Source organism: Pseudorca crassidens, chromosome 13 (assembly GCF_039906515.1).
Source record: "Pseudorca crassidens isolate mPseCra1 chromosome 13, mPseCra1.hap1, whole genome shotgun sequence".
NCBI lineage: Eukaryota > Metazoa > Chordata > Mammalia > Artiodactyla > Delphinidae > Pseudorca > Pseudorca crassidens.
Window position 1 is genome coordinate 20,747,992 of NC_090308.1, and position 13,858 is coordinate 20,761,849.

General features: G+C 37.5%; 1 protein-coding gene across 7 annotated transcripts in view; it reads right to left on the reverse strand.

Moving 5' to 3' along the window:
• PHACTR2 (phosphatase and actin regulator 2) overlaps nucleotides 1–13,858 on the reverse strand; it is a 188,550-nt gene that overhangs the window by 7,050 nt on the left and 167,642 nt on the right. For all 7 annotated transcript variants that reach the window (XM_067701888.1, XM_067701894.1, XM_067701893.1 and 4 more), the window contains one exon: nucleotides 7,711–7,787. In XM_067701888.1, coding sequence (XP_067557989.1) covers nucleotides 7,711–7,787 — 77 coding nt within the window. The remainder of the gene's footprint in view (nucleotides 1–7,710; nucleotides 7,788–13,858) is intronic.

Here is a 13,858-nt window from a genome sequence, read left to right on the forward strand (position 1 = left end):
TTCGTGCCCCAGTCCGGGAAGATCCCACATGCCGCAGAGCGGCTGGGCCCGTGAGCCATGGCCGCTGAGCCTGCGCGTCCGGAGCCTGTGCTCCACAACGGGAGAGGCCACAACAGTGAGAGGCCCGCGTACCGCAAAAAAAAAAAAAAAAAAAAAAAAAAAAAAAAATCAGATTGGGCAACAAAGTAGCCAATGGACCAGGAGAGATTTAGAACCTTTTAAAACGAAGCATTTTCCTGGAAAGTGTCCTGCTTTTAATTTCCAAAAATTAGCAGGACACTACAATTTGCTACTATTTGCCCATGGATCCATTAGAAAAAGAATTCACAGACTGGATTTTGTTGGAAGGTTAGGCCATCATCAGCACAGCTTCTACGTTGGTGAAGAAAAGAAGAGGACTAACCAATACTGTGACTGCAATAATATGCTGACAAAGCTGCAGAGGGTCAGAGTGCTACCTAAGGACTTCCCTGGTGGTCCAGTGGGTAAGACTGCGCTCCCAATGCAGGAGGCCCAGGTCGATCCCTGGTCAGGGAAGTAGGTCCCGCTTGCCGCAATTGAGAAGCCCACATGCTGCAACTAAGAAGTTGGCACGCTGCAACTAAATGATCCCACATGCCGCAGTGAAGATCCCATGTGCCGCAACTAAGACAGTGCAGCCAAAATTAAAATAAATAAATAAATAAATAAATGTAACCTCTCTTCATATGCACTGCCCAGATCTGGTCAAAAAACCCGTATATTTTCTTGCACTATCCAATCAGAAAAGGACATTTATATCCTATTTAAATTAGGCATCTTATCTTCAAAATCAACTCTTAAATTTTATGGTTAGAGGTCCTAAAAATGCAAATTATTCTTAAGTTTGGTACTATTCAGTGGTTTGAGTTCATTTTAAGGTACATGAAGTTCAGCTTTACCTCGGGGGAAGTTTGCCTATCTAACAGAATGACAGTTTTGGCTTTAGGATTCAAGTTGATGAAGCAATAAATAGGTTTACTGTGCTCTCAGGATACTTAAGCTTTTCGTCCACCCTTTCTTCAGAACTTTCCTGCAACTCAAATTTGAAGTTATCTATATTTTCTTCTTCTTGTTAAAACTGCAATAAATCTTTCTTATTTTCATACTGTTGAGAGGGAGTGAATAGGAGGAAAAAGCTAATTTTAAGTCATGGAATTCAGGTAAAGATAGTTATTTTCCATAACAGTTCCTCTACAAATTAATATATAAAAATGTCCTCACCTTCCTGTAAATTCATTCAGATAATATAAAATATGAAATTACTCACAAAGTGTAAAATATTACTTTCCTATAATTTCCTAATTGATATATACAGAAATCCTGAATAATTCATTTTCCCTTTATTTAAAAGGGTTTAATGGTCACGGCACATACACTTACGTTAAACAAATGAGGAGACTCTCCTAAACCACTGTTCCTTGTTCAACCGGAGTCAGATGACATGCTGGATGGGATTTTGTTAGTCTGAATAGGCAACCATGCTTGCAACTCTGGTGGTCGAAGCAGCATTTTGCAATTCTTTTTAGTTTCTGTCCAGGTATTAAATAAATGGAGCACCCAAGAGAGAAATGAGTATGCAGAAGCAGCCTTCTCATTTCTCTGTAGAGGGGCCCTGAATTAATGTTTATTGAGGTCACAGGTGTAGTTCTTGCCATGTCACATTTTGATAAACCTATCTAGAAGCTCAAAGAGTGGTTTATCTGTAAATCCACATTGGATAGTAATAACTTAAGGTGGCACGGAATGAGAAAATTTCTTTAAATACACACACACACACACACACACACCCCTCAACATAGCTACATTAGGAAATTTGAAAGGTAGAGAAAAGAAAAGAAAACACCTATAGGCTCTCTCTATAACAAATCATTAAGAGTTTTTTTATAAGGTTTGGCATTATTTGCATTTATTTATTTCTTTATTTACATTGAAGTACCGTTGATTTATAATATTGTTGGAGTTTCAGGTATATAGCAAAGTGATTCAGTTATATATATATATATTTTCAGATTATTTGCCATTACAGGTTATTACAAGATATTGAATATAGTTCTGCATGTTATACAGTAAATCCTTGTTGCTTATGTATTTTATCTATAGTAGTTTGTATCTGTTAATCCCATACTCCTAATTTATCCCTCCCACCCTCCGTTTTCCCTTTGGTAACCATAAGTTTATTTCCTATGTCTGTGAGTCTGTTTCTGTTTTGTATATAGATTCAGGTGTATTATTTTTTAGATTCCATACCTAAGTGATATCGTATAATATGTGTCTTTCTCTGATTTACTTTGCTTAGTATGATATTCTGTAGGTCCATCCATGTTGCTACAAGTGGCAATATTTCATTCTTTTTTAAGCCTGAGTGTTTTAACATTGTTTCTTATTTTTCTTCTATGCATCTGAATTTTAAAATAAAACAAACCACTGCCATATATATACATATACACATACACACACACACACACACACACACACACACACACACACCTTTAGTCAGTATCTGGATTTTTCCACTTAACATTATGTCAATAATCTCTTGAGGTCCGTTCTGACTCTAAGAGTTGTCAATTTAATGATCCTTTGCTTAATATAATAAGCAAACAATTTAAAAGCTAATAAAATTATATATATGAAAATGCTACTTTGCATACTCTAAAAATGTTCTTATTTACAAAATTCAAAGTCTGTTTTTAAAAGCAATATTCTCTCTTGATTATAAATCTGATACATGTTGACATTTTAAAAAATTTGGAAATCAGAAAATATCCAAAGGTTATAACTAACCATAGATCCTACCATTCAGCTGTAACCATTTTAAAGTTTAGTTTTTACGTAAATTTTTTTCAAACAATTTACATGTCTTTATAATTTAGAGAATTATTTTAAATTGTAGAAATCCCATTTACTATGGAAAGGGAAGTGGGTTTTCTTTGCCATGGTGATCTGTTTCCAGAATGCAATGGCCCCATTTAATAGTACAGTGCCCTTCAAACGGTCTTCTGGGTTTTGAACAGTAGGCTGGGTGGGCAGATGCTGAGGGGGAGAAAAAAACAGTGTGTGTCTGGACAGGCAGCAAGTGTTCTAAAAAACAGAGGTTAAATCCTGGTACCTTGCAGGCCAAAGGATGAATTCTTATGGGGACCACTTATCCTCATGTTTCTCACATGACCCTAGAATGCATTCCAATTCCAAGAGCCATCTGGAGAAACTGGGGGAATTAGATGAAAGAGTGGATCGCTACAATCCCTCTTCAGGTCAAACATGCAGAGAACGTACTCCAGGATGGAGTTTTCAGAGGTGTCTTCTCGGTACAGGAACAGCAGTAATACCACAGTATTACTGCCAGCACACTCTTCATGAAAAGCCACCATGATGGACTCCTCATTTACAGAAAGAGGACTTCGGAAATAGATCCTTCATTTTTTTCTCTTAAATATTTTTTTCTTGACTAGGTAATAAATTCTTATGTTTCAAAAATTCAAAAGGTTCGTAAGGGTGAATAGTGAAGTCTCCCCCACCATGCCTGCCCCAGTCATCTGATTTCCCTCCCAGAGGCAACCAATGTTACCAGCTTTTTGTGACTCTCTACAGAGATACAGAAGCAAAGGAAGCTGTGTATAGGAATGCATCCTCCCAGTGTTGACTGATACATCACTGTGTGGGAGATCATCACTGGATGAAGAGGTGCCTGGGCAGAAGAAGCAGGGCTGTCTCAACCCTTTTATGAACCACTCTAAATCACAGGCAGTTAATAGGTTTTGATTTTGAAGGGAAGGCTTACTTGATATAAGGAGATAACATCTGGCACTAATGAGAAAGGCTAATAAGTGAGCTGCTCTCTATCTGGGTTGCATTTAAATGGCCAGGTCATGATCCATGGCATGTTTATTCCTTCCAAGGGTGGCTGAGACTAAAGGCACCACCATCTCCTACATGAGCAATTTTCTAAATGTAAAACATTATCATATGTTTGTATTATTTTGATAAGACTAAGCAGTATTTACCAAACCTTTCACCTTTTAAAAGAAATACTGAAAACAACTTAAAAAATCATAAGTATTATTTTTATGTCTCAGAGCCTAAATATTTCTCTACTGGAATACAATTCTAATGATGTAATATACATTGATGGAAAAAATCACAGGAGACATTTGCTTTACTGCCAAGTTTTAAAGAATACTTAAGCAAGGAATATTTGTCTTAGTGATATAAATATTTAATTTTTCCTTATCCAGAAATTTAATTTTCTAAAAAATTGAACTATAATTGACTTATAATATTATATTTGTTTCAGAAATACAACATAGTGATTCAGTATTTTTATACATTATGAAGTGATCACCATGATAAGTCTGTTACCATCTGTCGCCATACAAAGTTATTACAATATTACTGACTATATTCCCCATGCTGTATATTACACTCTCATGGCTTATTTATTTTATAACTGGAAGTTTTTACCTCTTAATCCCCTTCACCTAATTCACCCCTTCCTCCACCAGTGTCTTTAAAAGACATTTTTAAGAGTGTTAACCAATACATTTTTGGGAAAACTTTTAAAGCTTACCTTTGTATCAGCTGTTAAAAAAAAAAAAGCCTATGATTTTCTCTTGAAATGCAGTCATCCCTGTTTGCATCTATTAATATTTGCTTAAACAATGAAGATAACAATTGACTATTTTACGGCACACACAAACACTCCAAATTTCTATAGATGAATAAATACAGAAAAATAGCCAATAGAATTTTAAAGGTGAAAAAGACTCCATCAGATTTAAAAATATACTACAAATCTATTCTAATTAAACTGTGTGACACAGTGCCAGGACAGACAACAGCTCATTAGAACCCAATACAGAATCTGGAAATTGATCCTTAATGGTCTTCTTTTAATAAAGAAGAATTTCACATAAAGGGGGAAACAAATGGCATAGGGACAATTGATTATTGATTTAGAACAAAGAAAGTCAACAACAACAACAAAAATAGAACACAGTAAAGTTAGTTTACTCCTTTGAATCATACATACAAATAAATGCCCGATGAATGAAAGATTTAAGTATTAAAAAAAAGCACATATAAAAATCAAAGATGAGTTTTATAATCTTGGCCATCCTCCATAAGACACAAAATAATGAACTAAAACATAACAATATACACAAATTTGAATATGCAAAAATTTAAACAAAAGACCGTAAAAAGAGTTAAAACATTAACTACAGATTGGGGGACAGTATTGTGACACATGTAACAAAGGGCCGATAGCCACAATATTTAAGGAAGTTGTACTAATCCATATGAAAAATACAAACAACTCCAAAGAGAACTGGTCAAAGCACAGCAAATTAGAAAAAAATCAATAAAAATATGTAAAAATGCCTAACCTTACAGAAATCAATGAACTAGGATATTATTGTTCATTCTTTAGAACCCCCACCGCCCCAAAATACTGACGAAGGTGAGTAGACCAGTCATGTTCATAAACCGGAGGTCGCAATGAAAACTGTGTCCTTTGGAAAGAGAATAGTAATCTCTCAAAATGTTAGAAAATATATATTTAGTGGATATAGCAAATACTCGGATACTACAGAAATATTGGCATGTATGCAAAAGAGTGTATTTACAAAGAAAGTCAAGGTAGCATTGTTTAAATAATGGAAAAATGAAACTTTCATAAACATCCATCAATAGAATAATTGTTCAACAACTTACAGCATACTGTATTATCTATGAAATGCCATAGAGTCATTCAAATGAATGAAATATATGCTAACATGGACAGATTTTCTAGATGCTGTCTTTGTGTATAACTGAGAGGGGTACAGAAATGCATATAAGTACCTACACATATATCACATATATATACATGTTTGTGAATGTACAGAAAACTCTCTACAAAGATCTACACCAAACTTTTACCAGTGGTTCCTGTGAGAATGCGGATGAATTTGGGGAAGGAGTGAAGGAAGGTTTCAGTTTTCCTTGATAGATTTTTGTGATGTTTGAATGCTTAATTAGAATATATTATTTGTGTACATAAGAATATATAGATAAAAAAGAAATGAACTTCATTTCTCCCTACATCCTACTGTTTTTACTTGGTCACAGTGTACAACAGAAGAAGAAGGACCTATGTGAGTATAAATGTTTAATTTTCATAAAATGAGAACTTTTGTATAAGTGCATTTAAAAAATTTGATTATTTCTATTGTAATTTATTCTTCATACAATGCTATCAAATGAAAATGAGTTAATCAGTTACTACAATTCCTAGGAAAACTATACAGATGTAAAACTATCCTAAATGTCAAAAACTGGGTTGCGTGCAGTCACTACATCTCAGGACTCTCAGGGTGAGGACTCAGCGACACAAACACATGGCATCTCCCCAGTTTCCTGGAGGTCCCACCCAGCTCAATGTCACCATAAATATCCAGCTGCCTTATGATGATCAACTTAACTGGAGAAGTGTGACCACAGTGTCAGATATTAGCATGAACTCTTCCTGACCCCAGAAGCGGAAGGGAGAAAAGGAGAGGACAAATAGGTCTGCTTGATATGGGAAGGTGATGGGTCCAAGAGTAGATTATCATAGGATAAAGCACTCAAATAGAGAAAAAGTCTATATATTCAGGACATCTAAAAGCCCTACATGCATTTACAAATAAATATGATACAGGAGAAAACAAAACAAATAAGGAAGAACTATCCCTAGGAGAAAGGGGAATTTCTTCTACATGCCAGACATTATTATAGGACCAACAGCTATGGAGCAAGCAGGCCCCCATAAGCCTCAGGGAAGGGATTTGCTATTAAATTATGAAGATACATCACCACTGCCCTTATCATGGGACACGCTCCCCAGCAGGGAACACCACCACCGACAGGAACCACTGCAGATGCTGTCGTACCACGATGTATGGCTGCGCTACAGAGGCTGTTTCTAGTCTTGGGATCAGTATCTGCTTTCCAGAAAGACCTACCATGGTATTCTTCACGTAATCATCTGTCCTCGTATGTTTTTTAGCAATTCAAGCTTTCAAAGATTTGATTCGCATGCAAATTCTTTGAAAAATCTTATATAATACCTGTTACATGTAGCAAAGCACGTAAACCCACGAGAGAAATAAACAGAACACCTGTGAAGTAGGGGGATCAGACTACATGATCATTCGGGTCCCTTCTGGTTTTAGCAGCTTGTGAAACTGAAGTGTGTTGGGAGGAAAAATGGTAGGAGTATAGTGATCTTCTGTGGCAGCAGTAAACATCGAATTCCTTTCTAAGCTACGTCTTCTAAAAATTACGTGAGTTCAAAGCAGACACATACGTGCCCAAACTGAGTTACGTGAGTTCAAAGCAGACACATATGTGCCCAAACTGGCTCTCACCAGCATCTGTTCTGGGTATAAAACTTCAACTGAGTCTCTTCAAGAGCAGAATAAATGACGCTGATACTCGTTTTCGGGGCCAGAAAATAAAACTAAGAAAGAAATGAAAACATAGCCCTTTGGAATAATTCAGACTTCTTTGAAAGAAAAAAAAAGACTTAATTTTAGAAATGCTCACTAGATAGTGGGTGTTGTGTTAAACTATATTTTTAAAAAATTTTTAATTGTGATGAAATACATGCAACGTAAGTTTACCATCTTACTCATTTTTAATTTGCTCAACTGCATTTTGTTTACCTACCTGGTAAACTGTCGACTCTCTTCATGAACTTCCATTTCTGTACTTTTAAATTCATTTAGTTCTTTCCTTATTGCCGCCTAAATAGGAAAAATACATAAACTGAATTGTTATTTAGATCACATATTTCCTCAGTATACATAGCATCAATGAAGCAGACATTCTTTGATGAAATGTCTTGGAGAAAGGCATTTCTAATTTCTACTAGGTAAAGGTATATTACAAATGAAATGTCAATACTACAGCCAAACAAAAACCAGGACAGATTTCCTTCAGGTGACATTGGCAAGGCAGAGATGAAGGAGGCCTTTGCCAAATTCACCCTGGGGCCTGATCTATGAGTCACCCACATGCCCCATCCTCGATGACCACAAGGATAGCACAGGTCATGAGATTTTTTGAGAAACAATATCATTTTCCTATGAAAGTTCTGCATGTCACACCACCCACAGCAACATGGCTTTGACGAGCTACCACAGAGCTACAGAGAAGGCAACTGCTGTTTATTCTTTTATATTGGAAGTTTAGATAATTAGAATTAAAAATTTCAGCACAACACTTCAAGCCACTCAAAGAAAATATCAAGTAGAATCCTATTACTATTACTATTTATTGAACACATAATCCATGTCATGTACATGATGGGGTTGGAAGAGATGCTATGTCCTTTCAGGTTGAAAAGCTGAGATACTCATCAAAATGTTAACATTAGTTATGTATTAACAATACTGGCTGGATCATGGATGGTTTTTCGGTTTCAACTATGTGCTTATCTTTATTTCCTAATTTTTCTAGGAAGAAGTTTTTCCTCATGTAAATGAAAAAATACTAATGAAAGCATCCCCATAACCTCTGAGAAATGGACTCTTCAGCTGAAACAGAATGACATTACAAACCACAGAGAATGGCTTTACAGAGAGATAAGAAAATCTACTTTGTGGTTGGAAAATGATGTATTTTAGAAAAGCGAAAAGACAGAAGAAAGCCTTGAGGCCTCTCTCTGGCTTTCTCCCATCACTAGCTATCACTCTGCAATATACAAGCTTTTCCCCAATGCTGCTTTCAATGTTATGTTTAAATCCTATAGTCGTAGATTGTTTGTCTCTCCAAATATATTCCTCAGCCCCTGTAGTTTCTATGAGGAACCTGAGGCTGGGGACTGTGGCAGTGGTTCCTGCTAATGGTTTTTTGGAAGAGGATGAATCAAGTAGAGAAATATTTCTGGGCCCACAAGTTCCCTGTGATAAGACAATATATCTTGTTTCACAAGTGAGATCAACAGTGAGGATACTTTGTTTCACTCACTGTAAAAACTGATACCCAGAACCAGTATCTGGCTGATACCCAGCTAAAATAGCAAAAACTCTCTATATTCATCACCAATTAATATCTATCAAAAAGTCTTCCTTAATCAACCCAAGTGTCCATTGACAGATGAATGGATAAAGAAGATGTGGTGCATATATACAATGGAATATTACTCAGCCATGAAAAAGAATGAAATCTTGCCATTTGCAACAACATGGATGGACCTAGAGGGTATTATGTTAAATAAACTAAGTCAGACAGAGAAAGACAAATACCATATGATTTCATTTATATGTGGAATCTAAAAAACAAAACAAATGAACAAACGTAACAAAACAGAAACAGACTTACAGATACAGAGAACAAACTGGTGGTCGCCAGGGTGGGAGGGGTGTAGCAGAGGGATGAGTAAAATAGGTGAGAGAGATTAAGCGGTATAAACTTCTAGTTACAAAATAAATAAGTCATAGAATGTAATGTATAGCACAGGGGATACAGTCAGTAATACTGTAGTGACTTTGTATGGTGCTAGACAGGCCTTCTTACTTCAAGTCCCATGCTCTTTCCAATAAAATGAGCTTCAGGGCCTAAGTCATCCAGATAATTGTCTCAGATCTCCATGTTGTGTGTGCTAGCTTGTAATTAGAAATGATGAGTCAGTTATAGGCAATGAATGTGATGTGAAATTACAGGGGCTGGTTGTTTGAATATATATATCAGGAAGATGTGACTATAGGCAGTTAAAGAAATGCAATACTCATTTTAAAAATTCACTGAAGACCGCAGTTTTATTCCAAGAGTTATTTCCTCTTACTATTTATTTATTTTTATATTTATTTATTTGGCCGCACCGTGCAGCATGAGGGAACTTAGTTCCCTGACCAGGCATCGAACCTGCACCCCCTGCAGTTGGAAGTGTGGAGTCTTAACCACTGGACCGCCAGGGAAGTCCCCTTCTTACTACTTAAAGAGAAGGTTTCCTGAGAGTGTTTGGAGAGGAAAAAAGTAATTAAATACCCTTTATGTTAGGGAAATACATGTACAATAATCTTAACTCTCTTCTGTACAAACGAGACCAGAGTTTAAGTCTAATAACTTCACATAAGTGTAAATGGGACTGATATTTTTTTGAAAGATAATGGGATAGAAAGAGGTAGGCTGATGTAGTGGGATTGAAATCTGAATGGTGCTGAGTTGGGTCAACAATGGGGAGTCATTCGGCCAAGACTAGGTATTTCTGAGACTGAAACAAAACCAGTCCACAAGAGACAGTACTGGCACCAAATATGTAGTGTTGTTTGGTAGCATGAGAATTATAGAAAGGAAAATAGAAACAAAAATGACTGGAACTAAGTTTAAGATTGACTCGTGATGACTGGTGATGGAAGGTCTGCTTATCACTCCCAGTCAGCTCAGGGGTCAGCCTGGCCAGAAGCAAGAGGTGATTTGTTGAATATATGGACTTGCTGCCTTCGCAAATAACCTGAGCTATGAGGATTAACTTGAACTCCCATCGTTTCGATGTCTTTGCTTATTTCTTTGATAAAAATCTGATGTTTAACATGGAGGGAATTTCTTGACTACTCATCAAGCGCAACGCCATGGTTAGCTAAGTGTACTCTCTGCTGCCTGGGCAACCATGAATAAGCCAAAGAACATCTCTGTATGGAATTAAAATCTCAGTCTTCCCTAGGACCTATTTAGACAGTGCATTCCTGGGAGGGTGGTACGTTCTATTCATCTTTATGTCCCCAGTATCTAAGACAATATTTAATATATTAAAAGGGTTTTAATAGAAGACTACTGAGTAACTTGGACAAAGCCATGTATCATCTGAAAAATTCCGGATTCTCTTTCATTGGATAAATTTAGACTAGACTGTAAACTGAGGCTTCAGTGAGTAATGAAAATGTCACCAATGGGGAACAAAGCTTAGATTATCAAGCCTGACCATGAAAGTAATACTGGTAAGAGCTATCATTTATTGATGAGCTGGAACTCTATAGATAATCTACTAAATTCTCAGGATAGATATAATTAGCTCTATTTTACTAGTGAGGAAACCCAAGTTAAATGACTTGGTCAAGGTCAAACATCTACCAAGTGGCCAATTAGGAATCAAACCCAGAAGCGCCCTGCTCCATAGCCTGCCCTCTCCTCTCTACATGGAGCTTCCATGGTTTACCCCAGGGAGATGGCAACTGCTGTGGGTGCTTTGGTCTTCAAGCCAAGTTGATGGCCTTCTCTGGCTCTACTTGTCACCTTAGGGCTCATCTACTCCAGCACAGATATCTAGGCCAGATATATTTATAAAGGCCACAGATATCTTACTATACGTGTATCTGTTTCTAGTGTTCTACCCAAGCACAGATATTCTAAAATTAAAAATTTTATGTTAAAGGTGATTTAAGCTCAGTCAAGTTCACAATTAATAATGCATTTTCCCCACTACTTCTCTTTCCCATTTTGGGCCGTTTAACAAGACTACCAGGTCTATGAGATTCCCCAGAATACCCAGCACAGTGTTTTCATAGAATGGGCATTGATTGGTTATTGACTAATTGGCTACTGACCCCTTTTCTTTATATTTGAAGTTCAAAAAAATTTTTAAATGCAAAGTGGTATCTTAGTGGGGCTAAGAAAATAGTACTAAGAAAAGAGAGAGAAGGATGGCTCCTTTAGGCTGGCAGGAAGTTCAGTGTTTATTTTGAGAGCAGAGGTAGAAATATTTACTTTCAATAGTTTTTTTTTTCTTTAAATGGGATATATAGTTCAAAAGTTAAAAAGTAAAATTCTTTTTTAATATAAAGGTAAATTATAGGCTTTTATTATTGATTAACTTATTGAAAAACTATATCATTATAAATCTTATCGTCATATATTATGAATATTTTAAAGTAAAAAACAACAGAAATCCAGAAATGCTTGTTACGATAATAATGATTAGCATGGGTTTTCATTCTAAAATAAAATATATACTAAGACCATTGATAGTTTTAGTATCTCTGGGCAATAACATTACATTATACAAATCTTTTAACATCTAGAGAAAACAGATTATTTTTTTCAGTGTTAGGTTGAAAACAGTATTTTTAGAAATTCTTAAAAATACCACGCATTGGGCTTCCCTGGTGGCGCAGTGGTTGAGAGTCCGCCTGCCGATGCAGGGGACGTGGGTTCGTGCCCCGGTCCGGGAAGATCCCACATGCCGCGGAGCGGCTGGGCTCATGAGCCATGGCCGCTGAGCCTGCGCGTCCGGAGCCTGTGCTCCGCAACGGGAGAGGCCACAACAGTGAGAGGCCCGCGTACCGCAAAAAAAAATAAAAAAAAAAAATACCATGCATTGATGTGCACTGTAATTATTATTTCCTCTTCTTGTATTTTTGAATATTCTGATTTTTGCCAATAAACACAAGTCACTTGTGTATATACGAAGTACTATACGTTAAAAGCTTTTACATTGCTGCCTTTTTTCTATTTTCTATCTTTTAAAAGTATACAACATTTTTTTCTTTCTAAAAGAAGTTATTCTTAGTTTTCTTCAAGGAGAAAAAACCTACAATACAAATCCGGTTCTAAAAATGCAGTCCTTTAGACCTTCAAAGGTCTCAGGGTTAATGGAAGAGACAATGCCAAAGGGAGAAAATGAGACTCAGATGTGAGTAGGGAGGGCCTCTGGCTGTGCTCTGGGGCTCAGGGTTCCATCCCCAGGGGAGATGTGAAAGTCATGTGCCTTCAAATTACTCGTGAAGAGACATTAATCCTGTAGAAGAAAACTCGACCAAGTACATCTCCCCTGCAGCCTAGAAGTCCAGCACAAAAATCTATTTTTGTTTCAACACAAAATTAAAAAGAAAAATCCTCTCTGTTATAGCTAGAGGTGGACAAACTTTACCTTCCACCAACAGACAAGAGTTAGGAAGGACTATTTCTAGAGTATGGAAAATGTAGTTTCCATACGAGGGTGGTTGATCATTTAGACTCTCACTGCTTGTATACTTTGCACTTGCTCTGATTTTAATCATTTACCTGGCCACACCCTACCTGCCTTTCTGAAATTCAACATTTGAGTAACGTGATAACTGGGAATGGTGGATATGGCAGACTGCATTTTCCAAAGATGGCAGCAATAATAACTCCAGCTCACATTTCTTCTGCACTATGACCTTGCCACCACTCCCCCACCGAAAGGCAGAGCTAATTCCCCTTCCCTTGAATCTGAGCTGACCTTATGACTTGCCGGGAACTAACAGAATGTGGTGGAAGCGAGGCTGTGTGCCTTCTAAAGCTGGGTCAGATAAGGCCATGCAACTTTCACCTGGTTCTCTTGGGGCACTTGCTCTGGGACAAGCCAGCCGCCATGTAAGAAGCCTGACAACTCTGAGGCCGCCATGCTGAAGAGGCCGTATGTCTGTGCTTTGGTGGACGGCCCTGGCTGAGCCCAGCTGCTAATAAGCCCAGCCTCTGAGCCACCCTCACCAAGACGCCAGATACGTAAACAAGCCGCCTCGGACCCTCCGGAGCAGCCCATTTGTCAGCGGAATAACGCTGAGTGACCTGAGTCACTCTTGCCTAAGCGCAAGAAATCACATCAAGTAGTTAACAGGCAATTACTGGTAACACATAAACTTGCTATTTCCTACAGGAAACCTGGTATTGACTGATGGTAAGCTTGCCCCACGACCTGAGTATCACAGCCTTCTTCATGCCCTCATGGCTGCCCTCGATCTGAGGGACTTCACCTGCCTGGGGGAAGCCTCCTTTTTTAGGGCACATTCCTCAGCCTGTGTTCTCCATCCCAACCTCAAGGGTTTCCTCCTTGCCTTTTCTGCATAATCCTTGA